The 27,503-nt window shown below is 36.1% G+C and overlaps 1 protein-coding gene across 4 annotated transcripts in view; it reads left to right on the top strand.

Moving 5' to 3' along the window:
- The window catches only part of SGCG (sarcoglycan gamma), a 118,560-nt gene that overhangs the window by 49,328 nt on the left and 41,729 nt on the right, over positions 1-27,503 (top strand). For 2 of the 4 annotated variants that reach the window (XM_027677887.1, XM_027677889.1), the window contains 3 exons: positions 10,451-10,645; positions 21,942-22,043; positions 26,207-26,294. In XM_027677887.1, the coding sequence (XP_027533688.1) occupies positions 10,451-10,645; positions 21,942-22,043; positions 26,207-26,294 (385 nt within the window). Of the gene's footprint in view, positions 1-10,447; positions 10,646-21,941; positions 22,044-26,206; positions 26,295-27,503 lie in introns of all 4 variants that reach the window. The other 2 variants (XM_027677886.1, XM_027677888.1) reach the window with 1 other exon arrangement.

Raw genomic sequence — 27,503 nt, 5'->3', positions numbered from 1 at the left:
CTTCAGTTTGTGGATAAGGTATTCCTGAGGTACTGACTAAGGAAATCCTTTACTTAATTTCAGGCATACATTCCCAGAATAAGCAATAGGAGTTGCCTTTTCCTCTTACTCTGCTAACTGTGTCACACCATTCTCTCACCATCTTTCCTTCTTCTGCAGCGGAAATCTTAATTCTTTCCTTGTGGACTTGTTCATCATTATGAGTAAGAGAGGGGAGAACATGCACCAACTCAGGGAGTGAAGGCTGAAAATTACGCTAGTGTCAGTCCCCAAGTGCTCACTGCTATCAGTATTTGCATGACTTCTGAACCCATTGTGTGTAGCTACTGTAGACTGGAAAACCTGAAAGCAGTTTGAAGTTTGGGAGTTCACTGGAATTCACGTTTTCAGTTGAGCTATTGCTGTATGCTGAGCTAAGGAGTTTTTGAAGAAAATTTATTCCTAGTAAAGTATGGTTGCACCTTTATTTTGAATAAATAACCAATTCTCATGCCAGTTAACCCCACTTTGATCAGGGAATAGGACTAGATGATCTCCAGAGGTACCTTCCAACTTTCATGTTTTTTGATTCTGTGATTCTGTTCTGGGAAAATTGTTATATGATGAATCAGAGACTATCTAGCATCACCTCATGAATAATTGAATGCAGTAACATGGGCACACCATCATTTCATAACAAAATCCTGTCTTCTGTCACTGTAGAGGATCAAAAATGCAGATTAAGCAGTCTCTTTCTATTTTCTCTGTTTATATTAGTTGAAAACCTTTACTAAGACTTTAATGACTCATATTTTGAGTAATTTAATTTATACCTAGCCTAATTATAAACACTTTGTTAAATGCACAATTAAAAAAAAAGAGGGGTCTAGTGGAATGAATCTACTCTGGCTTCTGCTTTAGAGAGAGAAGCCTTAGAGCCAGAAGGCTCTGCAATTATTTCTGTTCTGATACTGACTGCAGTACATTATGTATCTGGTGCACTTGCAGTCCTTCAAGGAAAAAATAAATCACCTTGAAGAGCAACTTCTATGGGGGAAAAATGTATTGGACTTCAGAGGGCAACATTTATTTCACAAGCAGGTTCATCAAAGCAAATTGGTCACTGTTGCAGTTTTATCACCTACTCAAGGCCCCTACTCAAAGGGGTTGGAGAATAAAAACTTCATAACTAAGAAGAGATTAATTATCTGATGTAGGTTTAACATTTTAAAATGTCTTTGTAGTAATACACCCTGTTGCAAAACAGTGAATGATGTTCAACAGGACAAGACAGTGTTTTGCATGCTGAAACTATGGAATTTCATTACACTAAGAACAGTAAATAAGGAAACACTTAAATGACCTTGACACCATTAATGGATCTTAGTCTTTCATTGTTAAGTGAAAACAATGGCTGTACAGACTGCTCTTTTCTTTCTTCTTAAAGGATAATTTCAAAAATCTTGTAACAGTAATAAGAGCTCCATGATGTCAGTAGCCTCACCCACGTTGTGATCCAATCAGTTCTACATCAGCTATTCTAAGTTCTTTGTGCTCATGAAAAGACTGTTTGTTATACAAGACAGAGTAACATATATGTTGGAAATCTGAGGAAAGTAATTGTGATATTTTAATTTTTCTTTTACATTGCAGTACTCAGGGTCACTCAAGGAAGCTTACCTGTAATGGTGACTGAATTTCAGAGAGAGATGATTAACTTTTTCTTTTTTTTTTTAATTAAAACACTTTCAGGCATTTTACATGAAAAACGTGGGATTTCTCATACCAGCAACTAACTACTTCTTAAAACATTAGTAAAGTACACAAAATTTAAAAATAATTTGCAAAAGAATCTGTGTAGTATTTTTGCTTGGTCTTTTGATTCTGGTGGGAGTAATTTATTTTTTATTCAACCTGATTAATGTTTTGGGACTATGTTAAAGAGGAAAATAAATCATAGAATCATAGAATCAGCTGGGTTGGAAGAGACCTCCGAGATCATCAAGTCCAACCCTTGATCCACTACCACTGCAGTTACTAGACCATGGCACTGAGTGCCACATCCAGTCTCTTTTTAAAAATCTCCAGGGATGGAGAATCCAATACACAGCCCATTCCAATGTCTGATCACCCTCTCTGTAAAGAAATTCTTTCTAATATCTAACCTAAACCTCCCCTGGCACAACTTGAGACCATGCCCTCTTGTCTTGCTGATAGCTGCCTGGGAGAAGAGACCAACCCCCACCTGGCTACAACCTCCTTTCAGGTAGTTGTAGGGAGTGATGAGGTCTTCCCTGAGCCTCCTCTTCTCCAGGCTGAACAGCCCCTGCTCCGTCAACCTCTCCTCATAGGACTTGTGCTTGAGTCCCTTCACCAGCCTAGTTGCCCTCCTCTGGACCTGCTCCAGCACCTCAGTATCCTTCCTGAACTGAGGGGCCCAGAACTGGACACAGTACTCAAGGTGCGGCCTCACCAGCGCTGAGTACAGGGGAAGAACCACTTCCCTGGACCTGCTGGCCACGCTGTTCCTGATCCAGACCAGGATGCCATTGGCCTTCTTGGCCACCTGGGCACACTGCTGGCTCATGTTCAACTTCCTGTCGATCCAAACTCCCAGGTCCTTCTCTGCCTGACTGCTCTCCAGCCACTCTGTTCCCAGCCTGTAGTGCTGCATGGGGTTGTTGTGGCCAAAGTGCAGGACCCGGCCTTGTTGAACCTCATCCCGTTGGAATCAGCCCAACTCTCCAGCTTGTCCAGGTCCCTCTGCAGAGCCCTCCTGCCTTCCGGCTGATTGACACTGCCCGCCAACTTAGTGTCATCTGCAAATTTGCTGATGGTGGACTCAATCCCCTCATCCAGATCATCAGTAAAGATATTAAACAGAACTGGGCCCAACGCTGATCCCTGGGGGTCACCACTAATGACCGGCTGCCAACTGGATGCAGCACCGTTCACCACCACTCTCTGGGCCTGGCCCTCCAGCCAGTTCTTAACCCAGCACAGAGTGCCCCTGTCCAAGCCATGGGCTGCCAGTTTTTCCAGGAGTGTGCTATGGGAGACAGTGTCAAAGGCTTTGCTGAAGTCCACATACACACATCCACAGCCTTCCCCTCATCCACCAGGCGAGTCACCTGATCATAAAAGGAGATCAGGTTGGTCAGACAGGACCTGCCCTTCCTAAACCCATGCTGGCTGGGTCTGATCCCTTGTCCATCCTGTAGGTGCTGTGTGATTGCACTTAGGATGATCTGTTCCATAACCTTGTCAGGCACTGAGGTCAGGCTGACGGGCCTGTAGTTTCCTGGGTCCTCCTTGCAGCCCTTTTTGTGGATTGGTGTGACATTCACCAACTTCCAATCATCTGGGACCTCCCCAGTGAGCCAGGACTGTTGATAGATGATGGAGAGCTGCTTGGCGAGCTCTTCTGCCAGCTCCCTCATCACCCTTGGGTGGATCCCATCTGGTCCCATAGACTTGTGGGGATCCAAGCAGCTCAGTAGTCACTAACTGTTTCCTTCTGGATTACAGGGGGGCTGTTCAGATTCTTGTCTCTTTCTACAAGCTCCAGATCAAGTTGAAAGATAAAAAACAAAGTTTAAAAAACATTTTTACTGTAAATGAGATTCAAAAATAGATATTAGACAAATAATAATTTTAATATAGCATATTAAATTTATATTATTAATATAATAATATTGATATAATTGTAATATAATTGTTTTATATAGTTATATAATATTAATAGTTATATACCGTAATCCTATGCTGTCCATGACTACCTTTCAGCTGTTGCAGTGGACTTAAAATGTGCAAAACTGTTAATTGTGCCTATACCACAGTTATTATGTAAATGTGCACTGCAGGGTATAAAAACAGTTAACTAGGCCATATGAATTTCTTTGCTGTTTTCCTCAAATTATGCTGCAAGGACCCAGCTCTTTTTAGCTGATGACACTAGTTTACAATTCCAACTGTAATATTCCATATAATACAAAAATTTCACAAAGCAAGGTTGGGCAAAATGAAGTACAATACGATGGAATGAGAGAGGGTTGAGAGGAATTGGAAAATTTTCATCTAGTCATGAGAGTTTAAGTTTTCCCTGCCTTTCTGTTTTTGTCTTGAAATCTTTTCCATTTGGATTCCAAAGGTTTTCCATCTTTTTCTTTAAACAATGGGATTGCTCCAACTGTGTTTCATCTGTCAGGAAAATACTCCAATTGCACCTTTTCTGTTGGTTAATCAGTTGACTGATTCCCCAAAGACAAAAGTGTGCATGCCTGAATGCCACCAAAGTGTCAAGTCTTAGTGTACTTCTGATGTTCATACTATATAATAATACCATTAATGAACATAATGTTCCATGAAGATACCATATGCAGATCGTAAAAGGAGTTCTCACTTGACTGAGTTGACAGGTTAATTTCAGTTTACAGTTTGTTTATAAAGGCACAAGAATTTAGTTTTAGTGTTTAAAATGGTCTTTCTACTAATCTGTTTTATTTTAGCTCTATCACCTCTTTCATTGTGAATTTTCTTGCATATGAATAAATATATTTCATGTAAAGAGAGAAGAGTAGAAACACTGATGACTGTTCAGAAGAACGTATGTAGTATGATCACCAGTAGTGCAAATTTCTCCATGAAATCTCACCAGCTCTTCTTAATTCTGATTTGAAAAGGTTCTATTGAGTGTTAAGGTTTGTGTCTCTTTGCTGAAAATCCCAACACAGTTGGAAACAGCCCAAAAATATAAAATGCTAATAATTATTTAATTATTAATGGTATGACAGATAGTTATTAGGATTAACCAACTAAGTAGTTTTATATTTAAATTATGTTTTCTAATCTAGTATTATTATTAGATTAGAAATATGACAAAATGACAAAGTACTTGAGCAATACAGTTCTGAACTGTGTATTAAGGAGAATTTTATTAAAGTTCATGAAAATAACAATTTATGAACAAAAATGGTGAAAACATATTTTTACAGTTGAATTAAACTTAGATTGCTTATTTTAATTGAAATAGTATTCGGTCTTCAGTGTTTCCTACAAATAAGTCATTCCTGAAAATATGATTAACAACCTTCTACTCAGGCCTGCTTTCCCAAACAGGCTTACAGCTAAGTTTGTAAATTCCTTTTTAAAAACAAAACTGTCTTAAATGAATATACTGTCAGAATAGCTTCTCGAACTTGATGCCCAACCTAAGCTACGTCCAACAGTAACATTATTGATGGGCAGTTTTTCAATATCTCGGTATTAATAAAAAAAATCTCCTGGGCCTCTAAGTCATGCAAGTGACACAGGCCAGTTTCTAAGTCTTGTGTGAAAAAGGGTGGAATAGAGCTGACGAAATGTACTGTCATGGCTACATATTTTTAGAGGGCAGCTTTACTAGTACAATGTAAAGAACATACAGCTCTTTCATCAGTGACTTATATGTATTACTATAGGCATGAATTTCATGCCTTACATGCAATACATACAAGTAATACCTGAACACATGAGAAATCTCACATGGTCTCAACACCTACAGTGTACTAATTTAAAAGTTTTATCTATCATTTAAAATCTTTAACAAATCTTTTGACAGCTAATTAGCACTCAGTATCTGGTTTAAATCAGCAAAGAGGCAAGAAGTAATTGGATTTAAATGGATTCCAGTAAAATAGATTATGAAAATTAGAAAATACTTCTAAATAGCAAACTATCATGATAGAACTCAATTCCATGAATTATGGCCAAATATACAAAAATATATAAGAAATATGCAAGTAATTGACCTTAGTCTTATTTGACTTCTGATTGTGGGGGCCCTTGAATAGGAACACCAAGAAATTCCTCTCCCAATTAAGTAGTAGACTTTAGTTTATTGTCATACTGCTGACCTGATGCAAATAAGATGTTTTCCTGGCCCATTTTAAAGGTGTAAGAATTTTCATTCTGAAACTAAATTGCTATTTTATCTTCACTGTAAGTTTTCAGTACTGTTCCTACTCTTAGTCGCTGTGGGCTGCTTCCTTGTAAAATAAAGATAACAGTTACCAAAGTCATTGTTCATACTGCAGATTTCTTGCTTCTTCAACTAACTTGTGTACATTTGGGTGTCTAAGTAGCCACTTCCTTCTTGGCATCTGTTTACTTTGTTCCTGCACAACCAACTTACAGTTTCATGGGGTTTCCACTTACAAATCACGTTTTTTATCATAGTGCTAAATATCTGTTGTTTTTGTTCTGAGAATCTATCTTGAATCCTGGCAGACTTCACAAGCCAACTATGAGAGCTACCTATCTAAGGATTTCCTTTCAGCCCAGCTTTGTAAAACATCCCAAACACATAAAATTATTTCTCTCTGACTTCTCCAGACAGGTCTGAGATTATTTTCCTGTGTGATTTTCCTGTGTAAGTCTGTAATGTGGAAAGCTGATTCTCCCAAAAGAAGCAGTCCAGTGGCATCAATTCTTAAAGGATTTCTGCTGTAATTACTTGTTATTGGGCCACTAATTCTCTTAAAAATCGTGAAATATTATATTAAGGAGAAAAGCTTAATCCTTTTCAAAGCATTCAGTTGTCTAGGCCAGCATTGCCCATTTACTAGGACCAAAGCAATTTTTGGCAGTATTAATAATGCTCAGGAACAGCAAAACTGTTTTCTGTTAGGAGAAAATAATTCATGCAGGGAATGATGCTGTGCTGGGAGATGTCCCCTGTGGAATTTCTCAAGGGCTGAAGACAATTGCAAAACTCATAGGCTTTTTGGTAAAATGTGTAATGGATTTTGACCTCACCTCATTAAACAGCAGTACATAATGCATTATGTTTAAAACCCTCAACTCGCAGAATAAACATTTTACAACAGTGTAAAAATGGAACAGAGAAGAACAGGAATCCTATCTTATTGTTAAATTACATGCTTCTGGAAATCATTCTGATTGGAATGTCTAAAACATGCAGGTATATACATATGAGAAAGTCATCCCATGCTTGCTTTCTTTCTCTTTTGATGAAGAGAAGTTAAACCCATCTAAGGTGCAGTTCATTGCATTTCTAAAATTCACCTCTAAAATAAGTCAGACAAATAATTCCCAGCAGGTTTATCTATCTCCATTGACCATAAAGGGAATCCCTAGGTTGACTGGCTCAGATATTCAATGCTGAATTGTGAGATGAATTCCAACATCAGAGACCATTGTGATGAGGCTGCGTAAAACTGGAAGATGTGAAAATTAATTGGCAAATTCTTTGGCAAATGGTGCTTCTCCTGCAAAATTTACCTTGAAAATGTAGGAAACAGCAACACAATGAACTGGCAAAGCAGTCTGTCTTGTGATGAGGGCTTCTGTTACTACAGAAATTTCTGTAGCTGTCATCTATCTTATTTTTTGTTCAACTGACACTTAACAAGTATGTGTAATGAAGAAAACAGTAAGAAGCTGGGTACCCTGTATTAGGGTATATGTAATTCGTCATGGTTTAGGAATGGTATTCTCCAGTTTAGTGTTTGCACTGATACACTCCAAACCACGCACTACTTGCTCACTCCCTCTCCTTCTCCCCTTGCAGCAGGCTGGAGAGGAGAATTAGAGGTACAAAAAGTAAAGATCATGGATTGAGATAAGAACAATTTACTAGACACAACGAGACAAGAAACTAACTGTAACAGCAACAATACTAGTAACAGTGTACAAGAAAGGTGAACGATCCACATGCAAGTGCTCACCACAGGAAAACCAGCAATATCCTGTGCCCAGCATGCCCAGCATGACCCTGTCTCCCCTCCTTGCCACCACTGGCAATGATGTGAGGTGGTATAGGATAACCTCAGGGTCCTAGCCATGCCCCTCCTTGATACTGCAAAAATTGGCCAGAACCAGGACATAGTTGTACTATACATGAGCAAGAACTGCACAGGTTATTTCTCAAAGTATATCTCTTGGTGTTACCAGGTAACAGTTACTGTAAGTTATGTGTTGAGAAGAGGTCTGTGTGGAAGTAAGAGTAAAGGTTTGTCTAAGCATTGTATGTATAAATATCCCAATATCTCATGGCAGAGCATGGTAATGGAGATTTAAGATAAGGGTCAACTTCTGTGTGAGTAATATGGTTTATGATAAAACAATTGCATGGAAAACAGAAAAAAAATAGTATCAACTCAAGTTTATGCTGTATTCTGTAATCAGTACTATGTGCTTGAGTAATACACAGAGCTGAAGTACAAAATGTTTTAAACAAACACAGTTCAAGTGGTGAATATTAAGTAACATCTCGTAAAACTACAATGTTTTGCAGTAATATTAAGCCAAGTTATTTCAGAATCTATGATTCTTCACTATTAAATCGTTATACTGTTTTCAGCAATGAAAAGGTTTATATAGACAGTCCATGAGCAACTGAGACTGGTAACAGAAAAAAATTAATTACAATATCTTGTACATTATTGTAACATAATGCCTGTAGCAAAGTTACATTATGAACTGCCAATGATTTCATCTAGTTTTTGAATGCAAATATACAGCAAATTAAATTATTTTTTTAGTGGAAGTGCAGAAATAAGGTGACTACTGCAGATATATATATAAAGAGATAATACATGAACTTCTGTTCAATTGTAAACTTACATTGCAATGTCTGTCTTGCTAGGAAGCTACAGGAACAAAAGATGACATCTTTTTAAAATGAGGGTTAGAACTGAGAGCCACAAGCTTGTTACAGATACAGAGCAGCTCTGTAGAAAACTTGAAAAGAGCTTCTGTAACTTTACTTAAGGTAATTCAGCAGCTGAGCAAGGATGTAATTTGATCATGTTTTGAAAGTTGTGTGAGCAGAGCATGGTGAGCTCATTGATAGGAGGAAATTCAGAATTGAGAGGAGACCTTGTATGAAACCTTTCTGAAGGCACTTTCATTTGGGAGCATTTTATTGTAGTAAAGTGGACCAGGTTTTGGATGTAAGATGCCTGTGGACATACCTGGCTCATGAGAAGGGCTTGATCTTACTTAACCTATTTTCTTTTTGACATCCATGACTGGGTTGGGCTTTTTTTTGCTTTCTATCAGTGTGAATTAGCAGATATTGCCCACTGTTTTTCTTGATAAGCAGCTTCAGCTGCTGAGTTTTTATTCTTTTGGCTGAAACTGTAAGCTTTAATGAATGGTTTGAATTGTTGGTGATCTCTGTGCTGTAAAGGTGGAACTTAGTGAATATCCTTGTGTTTTAAGAAAATGCAATCTTTTAAGATTCCTTTAAATTCAAAGAACGCTTCTTTAAGAACTATAGTATAAAGTGAAGTTTTTTAAATCCAGTAAGTAATGTTTTTATTGTTGATATATCTTTAATAAGAATATCTGATGAATTGAGAAGTCATTATTTACATACATATTCTGAAGCTTAATATATACTGGCGTTCTAACTGATACACAGTTAAGTTTGGCAACACAGAGAATGCATTTTATTAGAGTCAAGGATAGAGTATGGAGAAGTCTTTTTAAACATGTGCTTCCAAGGTACTGTTACCACTCGTAACTATTTTTACAGTAAAATAATATTGTTCTGTGAGCCACAGATTATGATACGATCCCATGAAATATTTTGTGATGTAAGAATTAGAATATTATGACAAATGGGAGGAAAGTGTTACCATTTTTTATAGGATTTAAGCCTCCTGATGATGCCTTAAACCCCAATGGTTTTCTTATTTTTCTACCTTATAAGTTTTATAGGTAATAGAAGTAGATTTTAGAAACCCCTTTCTCCCTCCTCCCCGTAGTACCCCTTAGTTTATACATTCCTTAATCCTCTCACCCCATTCCATACTCCCCATATCAACCCTATTCCCATATCCAGTAGAAGATGTTTTGTCTCTTGTCAAGGCAAGCCTGTCTTGTTTGGAGAACGCTTGTATCTTGGCCTAAACCGCAGGACAGAGTCAAGGAATTGGGTGACTCTGCTCTCTGTACCCCGAAGATGATGAAGGATGATGAAGAGGGGGTCCCAAAAAGCCCCCCAACCCAATTCCAGGAGGCGGGCCAGGGGGTGGACCAGGCCAAAAGTTATAGGGTGGACACACTTGGGATTGGCCAGATATTGTTATAAATGTAACATCTCGGGCACAGCCTGGCGCGCGCGTCGTTTACCATCTCTTGCCTTGGCACAATTAAACCCTTTCTTATCTCACCCCAACTAACGGCTCCTGGATTTTTTCTTAGTACCAGCTGAGCAGGCATCATGAAAACGGCAGTTGATGCAGTTCATATATTAAAACATCACATTGTGTGTACCAAAAACCAAGATGTAAGTTGAGTTGGGACATGATGAAAATACTTTCCGGGTAAAACTTCATACGAGTTTCCAGTTTCTAGTAACTTGCTATTACAATTATATCTTAATATTTCCTTGGAGCATTATACAAATATTTTCATTTAAATCAAGAAACTAAACAGTCCTTTTTTTTCCTTTACGTAGCAGATGGTACGTGAACAATACACTACGACGACACCAGGCACTAGCCTAGAGAGGCCGAAGAATGAATATGTCTACAAAATTGGAATTTATGGCTGGAGAAAGCGTTGCCTCTACCTGTTTGTTCTCCTCCTGCTTATCATCCTAGTTGTGAATTTTTCTTTGACAATTTGGATTCTTAAAGTGATGTGGTTTTCCCCAGTAAGTGTCCTTTTTAATTTTCCATTCTTCTCATTTTCTCTTCCTTTCCCTGCCTCATCAATTCACTTATTTTGTATGTACATCAGCTTCTCTGTATTTAATAGATGTTTCTTTTTTCTTTCTTCCCAACTGTGATTTGTACTTTGGTTGAAAGTATTTCAGAAATATCTATCTTTGAACAAATTTCCTCATATGTAATTTCTGTACTGACAATAATTTTTGAAATACTGAGGTTGTTGATACCTTATATTGCAATGAATTCTAACCATTCTATGAGAATGTGTTTTACTGCTGTGTCATAGTCTCTGCTTAGTTGATATTTTATAAACGTGTTTGCTGTAATTTTATCTCATACAGAATTCCTTAGTGTTAAAATATTGCAGACAATTTATGGTTATTTAGCTTCTCCTATTTATCAGCATCTAAAATTTAACAATTTATTTGCCCAGTTAATTACAACTCAGAAGTAATTATCACTACATCACGCTTGAAGCTAAGCAGCTATATAATTCGGAAATAAATTTCATAGTTTTCCACTGTCATAAAATATAATTTTGCGTGTAGTAGGTTAAAGGATAAGTTTTAGAAGTCTGCAAGATATGGCTTTAGTTATGCAATAAAATGCATCAGTGAATATTGAAGCTAAGCTAATTTGTTCCAAACATGCAGTTGTGATACACAGATGATTTGAGTAGACTTGTTACAAGAAAAACAATAATAATAAACTTCTACATTCTGCCCTGGCTACTGAAGAAAGTAGCTAAAGTTTCCATTATCTATTGTTATTACACTTCTGTCACTAAATGAAGACCAGTTCTAGGGAAATAAATAATTTTCAGCTAAATATCAACTATAAATACATTTGTGCAAAGTGCATGTGTATGTCACAATACTCAGAAAAAGTATATGACACCATTACAAACGTCATTAAGAACTTTTTACTGAGTATTGTTTTAATAACTATATCTGTCAATACAAGAATTAACTCTGAAGGTACCCAGACAATCATAGAGAAGCGCTGCTAGCTGCTAAGTCTAAGAGTGTAGATGTTAACTGCATGTTCAAAGTCTAGAAGTATAATTAGGGAAACAGTTTTTCAGTATTGTGCTTTAATGATTGATCAACCTGGTTCTACAGCCCTTTCATGAGCCCACTCAAAGTTGACCAACTTGTTATTTTGACATTGAAGTTTCTTCTATAGTATGAAAATTGTTCTCTTTTTCTGCAAAGCATCCTTAAATCTTTCATCAAATAATAACTTGCAGTATACAAAAATCACATGCTATGTCTATTCAGAGATCCAAATTAAAATAATGATGAAATTATAAACAGAGCTTCAACAAGCTCTGGCCTAGAATTAATCTATGCACACATGTCCTGTCTGAAACCCTAAAAAATCAGACAGTGTTATAAATACTAGCCAAGAAGCTAAGCTGGTAAAGGAGAACATGAACCAGACACAGATATGCTGCAAGAGGAATAGATTTTGATCTCCTTGTAGGAATTTGGAAGAATGATAAAAGACAGAAAATTTTCTAAACCCCATTGTTTGAGAAGCCTTCAGCATTAAATGAAGATAAGTTAAAGAGAATTTCATTCCATTTCATAAAATCTAGACTAAAAGAGAACAACCTGAACAGAGAATATATTCTTTTTCTCATACTGCCCCAATTATAAAACATATGAGCATCTCCAAATTGTGCACATTGATTCACAGGTATCAGATATATCTCATTCTTTTTTTCCTTTTCTCTCTTGGAGTTCAGGGGGACAGAGTCTCAAGTTTTTTTGTGCAAGTGAGAGAAGAAACCTGTGAATTCATTATATTCAGTTGTTTCAGAGAAAAAAGAATCAAATAATTTTGCCTTGAGGTTGTTGAATAAGGTGAAATAGAGTAATTTAAAAACTAGCATTATTTTTGCATGAAAATCAGTTTGAAAAATGGTTGGCTTTTTTCCCCCTGGACAACATCAAATTTTGCATGTAATGGAAATTCCACATTCTGTTCTTAACATAATGAAGCTTTCTGAGAACTAAAGGGGACTGCTAGCTGTAAAAGTTTAGAAACTAAGAATCATGAGGGATCTAGGGCTACAACAAGGCAAGGATGTCAGAAGTCCTGTGGGCAATTCTGAAGGGTCCAGTAAATCTGAAAGAGGGGAACTTTAATGTTTCTCGTGTCTGCTGAAAGGACAAGTGTGGCAGGATCGAAGCAGTGAAGATTTCTAGAAGGTGTCAGTAGTAGTTTCTCGATAGGACAGTTAAAGGTGGCACACAGCTGGCTCTGCAACTTGTGGGATCCCATGGGACCCAGATCTGATAAGTTAATCTGAAAAGCTTGATGAAGTTTAAGGACAGTATCTTCCAAATGTAGGAATGATCTGTCCTGATATTCAGGAAGATGAGTAGCCTGGCTTAGCTAGGCAGGTTACTTGTGATGGAGCTTCAATGCAAAAAGCAATATTACAGAATATTCTGAGTTGGAAGGGAACCACCATAGAGTTCAACTCAAGTGAATGGCCTGTACAGGGATTGACCCCACAACCTTGGTGTTATTAGCATCATGCTCTAACCAGCTGAGCTGATCTCAGGGTATAGAAGAGTTGGAAGCAAAGACAGTCTACAAAGAAGAAATTTAGAAACATTTTCTGGGCCAGGAAATGTGTCAGGCTTCCTGTCCAGGAAAGCCAAAACTTAGCCTCAGTTAAGAATTACAGAGAGCAAATGGCAACAAGGTGGTCTGCATCCATAGGTGCAGAGAGAACTGTCTGATTCCGTTGCAAAGTCACCCTCTGCAATGTTTGACAGGTTTTGGAGACTGGGGAAACCCTCGATGACTGGGGGAGTGCAAGTGTTGCACTTGTGTTCAAAAAAGGAGGCCATGGATTTACTAAGGGTGAATGATGCTTGACCAATGTGATTACCTTCTATGATAAAATGTCTGAAATTAGGGAGGGCACGAGATATCATTTACCCTGATTTCACCAAGGCTTTTGACTCTCTCTCCCACAATATTCTTGAACCCTAGTTAGGAGATTACAGCCATGAAAAGTGGACAAACAGCTAAGTATAAAAAATAAACTGCCTGGATAGTCAGGCTTGGAAGGTAGATACTAATGTATTGTAGTCTACATGGAGGCCAGTAATAAGCACTGCAGTTGTCTTGTCACTGGTACTTTTCAACAACTTTATCAATTACTTGAAAGAGGTGACAGAATGCTTGCTCACTAAATTTGCAGATTATACCAATTTGGGTGTACCATTCAACACTTTCAAGGCTCAGGCTGCCATTCAGAGCAGCTTAGACAGGCTGGAGGTATGCTAGTCCTATTCCAGGATTGTCTAGTGCTCTAAAACTCAGGTGTGAAAAATGCACCCAGGCAGATTATTACCATTTCTGATGCGCTAGCAAATCTTATTCAGAAACCCCTGATTAATTCAGTTATTATATTATTTAGGTTTTTCTATATTATCATAACACCAGGAACAGTTGTGTGTCAAAGATTATTCCTAACGTGTCTTAGCCTCTGATGGAGAAGCCCATGTTTTCCATGGATTTTAGTAGATGCCCCAGCTATCATGGTCTCCTGGAATAAGAAAGGTGATTGTGCTCTTTTATGTTGATAAGGACAGATAGTAATGCAACTGGAGTATTCCCCAGGGTAACTAGTTGCCTTCCTTCAGCATGGAGTTTGGCACATAGCACCAGCTTTTCTCTGGCAAAAACTTTAGGCACAGTGTAAGAGAAGTAAACAGGTTTTTATAGTTCTAAATGCACTGTCAGTCAAACATGATTTGAATTTGCACTCAATCCCAAGTTTTTCTGCCATCCATGTTAAACCTTACTTGGGTTTGAGTCACTTGCAAAAAGAAAGTCAAGTACCAATTCTAAGCCTTAGAACACCACAAGCCATCAGGACAGGAATTAACTAGGTATATGGAGGGCCAAAGCACACAGTATCCAGTCCATCAATGCATATTCTAAGCATGGTTTTTCCTGAGAACAGGACAAATGCTGAACCTGCTCTTGTGCCTGCACTTCTGTGGGACATAGAGACATAGGCAACAAGAATTGGGAGGGTCTCTGCACATTTAAGCTAGAGCATGGACTTCACTTTTATGCACATAAATTTCTGGCACTGGAGTAAAAAGGAAAATTGCTACAGTTAAACAAAAAATTACAGGGTTTTCCAAATATTATTTGCAGATGTCTTCTTCTGTAGCTTACTTGTAATTAATGAGTCCTCTACCCATGTAGCTATTCCCAGAAATTTTATCACAGATATAGCACCTTTTAATCTTTTTGGGTTCTGATAAGCAATTAACAATGAATATAGACAAAGTATTAAAAATTATTTTTTAATTATTCCAAAGTTTTCTATAAGGCAATAACAATTTCTTGATATTTTGGCAATAACAATTTGTTAATATTTCATTTAATAAGAAATGTTGAAAAGGAAACTATATATAATCTTGCTATATATACATATTGGTTGGCTGATAATGATGCTGGTCTAAACCTACAAATACCATATGTATTTTGAAATAAAATAACTGATTTTATAATCAAATACTTGTGTAAACAACTATTTAAACAATTGACAAATTCAGGCAACAAAGACGGAGGGAATTACTTAAAGAAATATAAAATACAAAACTAGGAATGTGATTAATTAAGAAAGCAATATTTTAACAGGTAACACTTTCTGACAGTAAGACTTACTACACTGTGTAATATCATGCCTTATTAAATTGGAGATGCTCAATTGTTTGAAACATTTAAAATCGGACCAGACAGCAATGAAAATGTACAGTAAAGAACACTCATTCACAGCAAGTTCTCCTTCACTACAAAGACATATACTAGTGAACTTCTACAGCCTTTCCATGCATTTTGTGATTAACAGTGGATGCTCCATGGAATTAGTTGCCATTGTGAGAATGTTGCACTATTTTAATGCTCAAATGAAATAAATTATTTAATTATTTACAAATCTCATCCTAATTCATGTCAGAACATGAATATTCCATAGTTTCTACTCTGAATAATTCTGAACAGCTCTATTTTGCTATTTTTGTATTAAATTAAAAACAATTTGCCTACAGTCTTTCCCATTGTCTCTGTGAGATAGTGAATATTTAAATACTTTGTACAAAGCTTAATAGTTGAATAGAAAGATATTGAGACACTTACTGCAGAAAAACTGTTACAAAGAAAGTAAGGCTTCTCAGTAGTGATACCTATTTACATATATATAAAATGTATTTTCTTAAAGCATTTGATTAATCTGAATTATATTATGAATCAAATTATGTGTATGTAAGAGTGTGGAAGAACACTTGCTTAAAATGTATTGTTGGAATAATTGATAAGATTGATAAAGAGTTATAAAAAATTTGAGTACAGTGAGATTATAGTGTACATGCAAGTTTAAGAACTTGATTTAAGGATATCCTTTTGACAACCTTTACAAATCAAAGGAAAATTTTAATTCCATTTCTTTAGCTAAATTGCATAATCACAAATGTTAATAGAATAAAATTAATTAGCCAATTTGCAAAAACTTAATTCCTGAATAAATATATGTAGCAGTGGGAGTAGCAGTATATTTTTAATAGTCTATTTTCTAACACAAGAGATGTAATGCCAGATGTAATAACATTTTTAGTATCTGATTATTATCCAGCTTTTAAATATCTGGGCAGTACAGAATTAAAGACAGAATTTGGTCCTTGCTCAACAAGGAAATTAAGGTGGAACTGAATCTGTTTTGAGAAGATACTTTTTCCTCTTGAGTAGCACCTGTTTTAATTAATACCTTTCTTTATGTAAGGAACTTTGTTATTCTGTATATCAGGACAAAGAGGACCTGAAAATGTGTTGAAAGTATGCATCTTAAATATTAATCCTATTTTATGACAAAAATCTTATAAAAAATAGGAAACTATCAATGGTATGGTGAATTTGCATCATTCATAGCTGTTTTCTTACAAAACTGTTGAGTACAAAGTGGCCATCTACTTTTCTAGATCATGAAATATTATCGACCAACTTTTTAGTCTCGTCTATAAAGGATGTTTAAGTCTGTATCCAGCCCTAAAACTTGTGAGACAAGTTCTATACCAGGAGTGCTTGTTGTTGCTCTGGTTTGACCATTGTCTTTTCTGTCAAAGATTCCACTGTCATCTAAACAGATGAGTATGATAATCTTCTCTGTCTGAGCCCAGCAAGTAGAGTCCTTGCAACAGAAAATGAGATGAGGCTATTATTATACCAAGCATGTACTTAGCTCCAAAATTGATATTGTAAGTCAAACAGAGAGTTTCATCAGATTCATTACCAGTCCTGTTTTGCTGATTGCTCTTTAACAATCTCTACCCACAGACCTATTATCTCAATGAAACAGGACACTCTTGTTTGGAAAGCAAATTCTCTAAATAGCAATTGCTGCAAGAAGTACTGCAGTGAAAGCTGGATCTATAAAGCCATTAATTGAACTAGCTTTGGGGCACAACAATTGATGTCTTGGCCTGAACTTGCCAAGCTCTTTCCCTGGTCTGGCCTAGAAGTAGGATGTAAATATCCTATAAGAAAAGGTATTAACTGAGTGGAAATGCTGCATCCTCTGTACTCTGAAGTTAATATCACTGTCAGTTCCATTCAACCACTACAGCATGTGAGGACTTCTAGTATTTGGAAAAGTTGAATATTCAGGGAACAGATACTGCAAATCAAACATGCTATTAACTCCTGAGACAGAAGCTACTTGATTTGAATTGAATGTGTGTTAAAGCTAATGTTTGAATCAACTTTGAGAATTTTTTGTTGTAACCATGCTAACACATGTGTTGGCCTGTCTTTCCAGTATTTGATTTCTCCCCAGAAGAAGAAAATATATATCTTCCTGTGCAACTATTAGCTGATACATGACCAGAAGTTTAATTTCTCTTGTCTAGAGGAGTCTGAGGACTACATTTGAGTCTAATGCTGGGAAGGTGCCGAAATGATATGATATGACATGACATATCATATGAAGAGTGGTTGACTGAATATAGTGAGCCCATGTGTGTATCAGTTTCTGTGTTGGTAGGAAAATACAATTTACAGTTATTGATTGAATGTAGGTGACACTAGAAATAGTAACTGTAAACTGAATCAATGCCCCCCATGCCTCGTGTTCATTTCTAAGGGCCACATGCCTGCAGCAGCAGACCTACATTGTCATATTATTGGGAGATAAATCCCAAATAAATCATCTGATGCTCTTTTGATTCCATATGTCATAGACAGCATGCGGCTTAGCTACCCAAGAGCAAGTCACTGTGACTGCAAGGGCCCTAAAGCTTCATCTGCTTGTTTTCCACTCCTACAGTCTGTGTTTAGAGTCTGAGAGAATGATAACACATCCAAGATAGTCCTTCCATCCAGATGTTCCATAACACAATATGTCTTGGATTCTGTAGTGGTGGCTATTTATTTCAGGTGGTTTGGAGTATCCCTGTGTAAGTAATTCACTGAATAGCTGTCAAATGTCTTTTAGACTAGGATTTCTCAATCAAGGAAGCTTTTCATGAGCTTTTATGAGGCTTGAATCCATTCAGAGCTTGAATTTTTGTAGAAGGCCTTGTCTCTGTTTCTACAAGCACTTACCTGCTTGGGAGCATTTTCAAATTATTAAAAAGCTTGTACTGTGGTTGAAGACATCCTGTTGCTTCAATTAGAATATGCCTAGCTGTTCTGAAATGAAAACTGGTCACACCTTTGTGAACACTAATGCTAAATTGCATCTTTGGTGCATAAGAATTTGGCAGCTGCCAGCAGTTTCCACACTAATCAACTCCTTGCAGCAATAACAAAATCTGCTTACTGTCTTACAGAGGTGCCATTTCATCCTTCTCTTCTGTACAGCTGAGTCCCTGCCTCACTTAGGGCTTTGAGTAATTAGAAAATGTGAGTCGCAGCTATAGGTACAACACTGTGTTACGGCTCAGGGCCAGCACACTCATGCAGTTACAGTCACCAACATCAGGATAACCGGAATCCAAATTTGCTGTGCATCTGCTGTGTTTAATGAAGCATTTTTTTCTCCCACCCTAATCAATATCTTGTTGTATAAGTGCATCAAAGTCCACATGTCACTGATGTTTGGACCCCTTAATCAAGTCAATAGAAATATTTTTATTCAATTATTTGAATAGGAACAGAATCAAATCCTTGAAACTGAAAGCACAAGTTTGTTTATCACTGAGGAAGTCACAATAAATGGTAATATAAGAAGCAGAGTGATTGTTGAGAGAACATATGTATAACTGTTGGGCTCTGCCTATTCAAGGAACTTAGCACTGAATCTCAGTGCGTTAAGGTGGTTGTTTATCCTAAATCCCTCTCTCTTATATTCAATGTAACTTCAATTTGCCAAATCTAAGAGGATAATAGAATTTCCCCATCTCACAGTACTGCATTACTCAGTACTTTTACAATCTTAAGATGCTCAAATATCACGGTACTAAGGACATAATAATTGTTTACAATCACAACGGTAATTTCATTATATGAAATCCACATTGTTTTGTTGTTTGCATGCATCTTACAAAGTTTATGTTAGTGATCACAGATAGTCATTTATGTACGTAACCCAAGTCTAAATTTCCCTGGTTTTGTGCTTCCCAAGTGGTCAGTGAGAATGGATAATGAGGCTTTTATGCAAATATGTGAGAATGTGAGCTTTGTGTCAATGCTTAAATGAAATGTCTGATGAAGAAAATAGGACATACTTGAGGATGTACTTCTTTGAAGTAATCCTGAGTGATATGACTAGATTTACTTAAAAATATGAACTTATGATAAGTTGGAAGTGCTAAGTTTTGTTATACAGCATATTATTCTTTATGGCAAAGACATTTCTTTGTCTATATAGCGTTTGTAGAATAATCATTGCTGAGAAATCTGAATCCATTAGAAAGTAAGTAAGTAAGTAATGGCCAGTCTTCGCGAACGAAGATTTGGGGAAAGGTCTTTTACCTTTCCAGCCTGCGCAATGGATTTTTTAGGTGAGACACAGCCTGCGCTGAACTGAGCCCACCCTTTAATCCTAAGGTTCATCTGCCGGGGCCAAGCAATCTTGGACAATGGCAGTGGAAAGAGTATACTGTTTAAATTGCATAATCTTTTTCCACATAATTTTTTTTTATCTCTACTAAAAATTTCTTTCTGCCAAAGGCAGAATAGCAGTTGCCACCCAGGAGTTTGTGAATTTCCCCAGTCTGCTTCAGAGCAAGAATTAATTGCTACTTCTTCCTCTGCCTTCTTAAATTTCAGATTTGTCAATGTCACTTTTTTTGTACTTACTCTATAATGTACTATTTAGTTGTTTATATTCCATAAAAATATGCAATCTGTCTTCAAATCCAATCGCTAATATAATCTACTTTCACCTGATGGGAGAAGGCATGAGGTCAGACCAAATTATGAGACCCTAAATTTGGTTAATTAAAGATGTTTGTTGGCCATAAGTCTTTAGAATATCCTGATATTTCATCTCATTCTTTTCAAAAGTGTTTGTCTTAAAACCTCTGTGTTTTTATGACATTGAAGTGGTATCTGTTTTGTGTTACAGGTTAGAAAAAACTGTCCATAGTCTTAAATAGAAAAATATATTTTTAAATCAGTCAGTGCTGGCTAGAAATTGTCATTATGTAAGCCATAGGGCACTCATCATAGGTATTATTTTAATTTTACCTCATGGGATATATCACTATATAGTAGGTACTTTTAAAAGCTTCGCAATGGGGTAGAATTTAGAAGTTGTGTCTGCTTCTGCTAAGAAAAGTCAGTACATTATATATTTCGAAGCAGTAAAATATTTGACCTTGAAAAGCAGATTCCATAAATAGCTGTTCTGAAAGCCTCTTTCCTGAAACAAATCCTTGCTGAGGAAGAATTGCAGTTGTACTTTCCAGTGGAGTGAATGAATATTTCTTACCTTATGGAATTTAAGCAAAGCTTGTTTCTCTCTTTGTCTCTTTTCAAGCCTGCTCAAAAACAAATAGCTCTGGTTTTTCTTTGAAGGCTGGTTTGACATGTTTTTCAGCATTACGTATAGATATAATACATAATCTGATTAGACAGCTCACATATTTAAAAAGAATTACAGTCTCTTCAAGTTATAACTTTTATCGGTGGTAAGCATAATGCGTTAGATGAACAGGTTATTAATGTATCATCAGTGGCCTGCTACGTATCTTTTCTGCTTATATGGAGAACAACATGAAAACTATTTTGAGTGGGAATACTTTTTGGATTTATTGTTTTTTATTTAGCCCTCCCACTTACTCCTTGTAGTTTGAGTCAGTTGGCTTGAAATATTTTCGCATGTGGCCAAGCTGTAAGGCTACACTTTTTTTGTCATGTTTTCTGTCACTTTTTATGGCAGGAAAAGGGGTGAATCCTTTACAAATTAGCTAAATACCTGTAAAATACCTTGCAGCTGAAGCCTGGAAGTCCTCAGATGTACTTACTGAAGTAATTCCTCACTTGTTTTTCACATTATCAGTAATATGATAATGATGAAAGAAAGTAAAAAGAATGAAATAAGGTATCAACTGGAAAGCACAATTGGGCAGAACTCAGGAGGGAGTGACTAAGAGAGAATGACAAAGGTACAAAAACTAAGAAGGAGGTGATAGAGAAAAAGGTACATGATAATGTGAGAAATAGAGCCTTGACCTACAATTAGAGGAGAAAAAACCTAAATCAATGGATTAAAAATTAATTAAAAAGAAGGAGGTAATTACTGAAAAGGGAAGCAAATAAAAATCTCTCTTTGCCTCTTCAGTAGGCTTAGAAGTATTACATTCTTTGTAAAATTATTGATAAATAAACCTTGGGATGTTAATATAAGATTTGTGTTATGTAAGTACTCGTATGTAGCAGTTTATTGTTCGTGACATTTTTAGAAGGCGAATACAAAAGCTATTTCAGCACAGCCAATACAAATGTACTTCTTTTTAAGGTTGTGACTGTAATACTGTATTCCTGCCTGCCGCCCCCTCCCTCTGACAAAAAAAAAGGAAAAATAATCACCAAGTTTAATAACTTCTTGAAACATGCAATTTCTCAAAGAAAATTACTCATGGAAGAAATAAGGAATTCTTAAAATTTTGAACGCATTACTATTTGTATCTTTATCAATAGACTGGAGGCAGGCAGCTCTAGAAGTGTTTAATTTGTGAAAAAACACAAAATAAATACAGCAACAGTAAAAAAATATGCATAATTCTTCCATCTTCTCCTTAGACTGGAATGGGACACCTGCGCGTTACAAAAGAAGGTCTTCGTCTGGAAGGGGAATCTGAATTCTTATTCCCTCTTTATGCCAAAGAAATCCATTCTAGAGTGGTAAGCGGATAATCTTTCAATAATGCTATATACACACATATTTCTACATATTTTACAAGGTCAGTGTTGCTATGGCAGATGTTGCAACGATGCTATGTTGCAATGATACTATGGCAGAATTAACATTTATCTCTTAGACATGTAATAAGCAGTAGCTCAAAAAGGATTTATAAAGTTTGTCATATATAAGTAATGCTAAAATTTTAAGAATGTGTGGAGAGATTTTCATCATTTTTACTGAGATTATTTTAAAACATAGGCTTCTCTATTAAACTGTTTGTTTTGTTTATTCATCCACTACAGAATAGCTTCAGTATCTCTAAAATTAGTGTACCCCATTGGAAAAGTTACAATTTCTCTAATAAATTCAGGTTTTGTCACTTCTAGCACAATGCTATCAAATGTATGATATGTTTATATATTTGTGTACATAAGGTCTACAAGTCTAAATGGAAAGATTTAAGATTTAGTCTTGTTTACACAGACAGAAAAGTTTGTTTTGTTATTATTATTGAGGTAAAAAAGGAATAACATAATCAAAGAAAATATAAACAGATTGACTTGAAAATATCACCAAGAATGGGAATGTTATGAAAGACTTGTGTGGAACTAGTAGGTTTAGAAAAACAAAGAGAGAATCTGAATTGTTTTTTAATTATCCGGGGGGACTCGGAAACTTATTCCAGTGAATTTTTTTTTAGAGGGTTATCTACCTCTGGCCAGTAAAATGAATATTTTTCAGATCTATTGACCATAATCTAAACTCTCACAAAATAAAGCCTTGTTTTATGAACATTATCAGCAACCAATGGGACGTTTCATTCAATAAAGTACTATTCAGTGACAGTAAAAGCCAAATGTGACTCTTTCATATCTTCAAACAAGAAGAAATAGCCACTTTTCTGAACCTACAGAAAAACTGTTTGTATTGCTACAGCAAGAGAAAATGTAAATAAATATTTCAGAATGAGGTTGTTAAAATACTTGATTACTAAAATTTAAGTAATGCCAGTATACTTTACTTGTATTAAGCCTTTCTTTTTCTCTCTTTCTGCAACAAGTATTGCCAGTATCAGGAACAGTTCTTAATTAAGACAGTGAAATTCCATTACTGAATCTGTATTTCCATTTTATTTCTTATGCTCTATTCTTTTCTGCTTAACAGGCAGTGGAAAAACTATTTATGTGCTTAAATGAATTTCCCTTGAGGTTGTTTATCCAGTAAGACATGTAACTTTGTAAGACCAGCATAGCTAATACTTAAGAACTCTCTCTACTCCCAAACATTGTTACGCAACATTAAGCTACCATTTGTGCTCTCTTAATATTCTTTTCAGCTCTTAATACATTTAGTACAATGTAGGAAGAAAGAGGTGTGGCAGCATCTAATATAAGCTTAGCTGGCTAATGACCCATCATGATCATTAGTAGTATGCATTAATTAGAGCCTTCAGGCTACTGCTTGTCTCGGCCCACTGATAGTTCATCAGAGGTTTTCTGTTTGTTTGTTTCCTTGCTTTTTTAAATATTTAAACTCTCTAGAGGCTTAATTGCCTGTATCTTGATCTCCTGGGTGCAATCTATATATTTATTCTTGTAAAGTTACTTATTTGTTATGCTTTCTTTTTCTAAGTTTGTCTTAGAGAATTGGGCCCGTCACAGCTATCATAGGAGCTTTCTCTCTTTCCTTAATAGTTTGCTCTTTGCAGTCTCCTAACAGCTTTTCTCACCTAATGAGGTCTTCAAAGTGCTAAGAAAATATGTAGCAGAAAATCTACTTGCTGTTCATCATCTCTGGAGCCTATTATAACTTTATGCCTTCATTATGAGTCCAAGACAGAGTTGTAGACAACACCATTGCATCTTTGCTAATACATTTTCAAGGAAAGATAAAAGATGAGGGTTTTTTAAATATGTTACTAGATTTGAATTAGTCAAAACCACATACGTGGCAGCTACAGGTCTAGAATACAGTTTATTCGCACTTACATTTGATATTACAAATTACTAACTTATTTTTAAAATCAACTAGTGGCAATCAAATAAATGTAGTAAAGATGCCCAGATTTGTGGGTCATTTAGACATCTACTTAAAGTTACTATATTTACCCAATCTCCAATCTTTGTTGACCTTCTTTTTCCACTTTATACTGACTTGTTACCATTAATGTTCATTCTAATACATGCCTTAACTTTTTCATAAGACATTTTCATTATTTTTATTAATTTTGTTAGCTTTCACTTTTTCCTGATATGATTTACAAAATGAGATCATTTTATTTTGCTCACTTAGTGACTTCTTTTGAGAGAGTCTATCTTCCTACTTTTAAGATACTGGGGTTTTGGTTTTTTAAAAAAGTGTAAGTTTGACTCCAAACTCTGTATTGCTTCTACCACTGTTACTAGATAAGTGTTTGTACTAAAATTCATCATGTAAAATGTGTTCAAAATTCTGGGGTTATCTCATACTCTTAAATTACAATGAGAACATGGCTTGGGAGTTATTTTCAGGAGTTAGCCCTTCAACGTGCCACATGGGCTCTCTTGTCCAGGAAAAGTACCTGTGAAAGAGACTGATCTTTAACAATATTACAGTAAATACAAACTCATTTATCTAGGAATGAGTATCTCCTCTGAGGTCACAATTAGGCAGCTTGCTAATACTCTCTTCATATAATGTGTTCCCTGATAATTTGGCAGCTGAGATCTGCTCTGGCACTCTTAGTAACTAAGTTCTTGTCCTTCAGACAAAAAGCGTGCTTTAGTATGAAAGCACCTGTACTGCAAAAAACTTCCTCCCATCTTTTAAAGTCTACCGGTGTATCTGCAATTTGTTGATCCACATGAGCATGATCAGACCTTCTGTCCCCAGATGATTTTCTAATAGTTAAGGTCAAATAAAGACAGTGGCCACTATGATCCCCCTGAAAATCAGCTGCATTTAAAGATAATTCGGGTGATAAATTAAGTAAAAACATAAGAAGAACCCACTCTGTGCCTTCCTCACAAATTTTTAGGATGTTTCTAAGTGCCCCCTTCAAATACCCCATAGCAAGGTCTCTTGCTATGAACCGGTTTCATTACTGTCTGTATATCTAATTTGGTGGGGCACAGTGAGCAGCTAGGTCTTTCAAAACAGTTGTTCGTCTGCTGTTCAAGACAAGGAGTACCTTAGGGAGGCTCCAACAGGCCTGAAGTACAGATAGTTAGAGTGCCAGGTCTGGGAATAAGTAATGGAAATGGTACATCACCTGGGAGGAGTTCAACAAGCACAACAACAAGCCATGAGTTAACACAATGGGATGTTTTGGCATTGGTGAAGTAATTCCATTCTGGCTGCAGTCTAAGAATGACATGAAATTTTGAATTGCCTACAATAGCTACTCTGGATTGTAGTGCTTGGCATGAATGAAGATACCAATTACACCTGCTTGGCATGCCCTGGCTTCCTTCAGTAGCACAGAATGATGGGTAGGCACGAGACTCTGATTGTTCAGCAAATGCCCCAGATCAAGTTGTGATTCAGGGATGTGGACAAGGTGATGCTGTTCATTCCACTGAGATACTCCTGTTATCCTTCAGAGTGGCAGACTGGGAGACAATTTAAGTTAGACTAACAGTCTTATTTGTACTGTCATCTATTAAAGTCAGCATTGATCTAGTCAACCTGCCACTTTTTCCATCACTCACTGTTGGAATTTCCTTGCCAGGAGAGTCAGTGCCAGGTGCCAAAATTTAGTGACAGCCTAGAGACTACATGGACCGTTGAGGAAACAGAATGCACATGCATGTTTCTCATCAAGTTAATACAACAGTATGAATTCACAAAGTGGAATGCTCACACTTAATTGTAGGTCTAGAAGATCCAGTACTTAAGCATTTTTTCCAAAAGCTAAAATGTTAGCAACCATGTTCGTTGGTCCAGTAACACAGATTTTGTTCACCTGAATTATTCCCTAAATTTTTTTTTCTTATTTTAAATCTAATATAGTTAAGTAATCAGAAATATCTGCCCACGTTATTTAATGACATTTGTGGATAGTTTTGTAGGTACAAAGATCTAGTGGTGACCGAGTTGATATCAACACTAGACTAAATTTTGAAAATTTTTAACAATTGTAATTGTTCTACCTAACATAGTGTTTGCTTTCTCTGTATTTCAGGACTCATCACTGCTTCTCCAGTCTACTCACAATGTGACTGTGAATGCTCGCAATTCAAATGGGGAAGTCACAGGCAGATTAAATGTGGGTAAGTCTAAGTGACTATTCCTTGTTCACTGTTTTGGAAACATTGTAATGAATATTTGTAAAGAGCTTTGAGAATATAAAGCATTAAACACATGCTTATTTATTATTGTTATGGCCATATTTGAATAGTCCAGCTGTAGATCGGTAAGTGGCAGCAGTATATTTTCAATTTCTCATTAGTTTTTTGTATATTTGAAGCCCTTTTTTATTGCAGAGTTATGTAAAGGTCTCTGCAAAAGTTACTTTTTTTTCTTGTGTCAATAGCTATTGATAGTTGCAAATCATTTTCTAAGAAAATGCAACAGGAGAACATGGCTAGAGTCTCTCTGCATTTCCTAGTATTCCAGAGACTAAAACATTTAAGCAGATGTCCTTAAAAAAATTCAAATTCAAAACTCAGAAATGTACCTCGTTTACTATGTATGGTAGCAGTAAGATATATTGGTTTACTGAGTGAAATCAATAGATCTGGACAGATGTGAGAGACCTTGGCAGAAAGAATAAGCAGACCTTACTCCTTAAATCATATTTTTAAGGCAAGAATGGCAACAATGTGTGTCAGATAAAATGAAACTTTTCTTAGCTTTGTTAATATTTTTCAACCTTTATTTGACTTTGGAGAAAAATGTAGCAATTTATTAACTCCTTTCTTACCAGGTTCTCAGGCAGTAAAGCATAAATTCCCGCTTATTTAACTGTAGACTAACCTGATATGTTTAAATAGTTTTCTAGACTGGGACCCAGATGAGCATTGATGAGCAATGTTTCTATGCTCTTGAGACTATGTAACTTCTTGAAAATTCCTATTTGAAGAATTATCATTTCAATTCATTGAACGTTTTGCAAGCTTCACTATTTTCAAGCAAACTGTTTTCAAACAAAAGAAAAAAATAATTTAAAATGTATAAAGGAGCTTGCTATTCCCCTTAAAATATATAATTATACAATTAATCACAATTTGGCCTTTAAATGTTTTCAAATTCCTTTCTTTGTAAGTCAGTCTGTCATAAAGGTCTGCATGATTTCTCTTAAGGAAATGCCCCTAAATATTTATCAAAACCTGATAGTAGCAGCCATATCTCATTTTGTTCATAATCAAGAGTATGAAATGTACGTTTTCATATTATTAGTAAAGTTATTAAATCAGTTTGCAGTAATTAACAATTCAGTGACCATATGATCAAAACCAAACACGTCCATGGTCAAAATT

This window comes from Neopelma chrysocephalum, unplaced genomic scaffold (genome assembly GCF_003984885.1).
Source record: "Neopelma chrysocephalum unplaced genomic scaffold, ASM398488v2 Primary Assembly neopelma1_43, whole genome shotgun sequence".
Taxonomy (NCBI): domain Eukaryota; kingdom Metazoa; phylum Chordata; class Aves; order Passeriformes; family Pipridae; genus Neopelma; species Neopelma chrysocephalum.
Note: the sequence above shows the minus strand (reverse complement) of the source record. Positions and strands in the feature narration are given on the sequence as shown.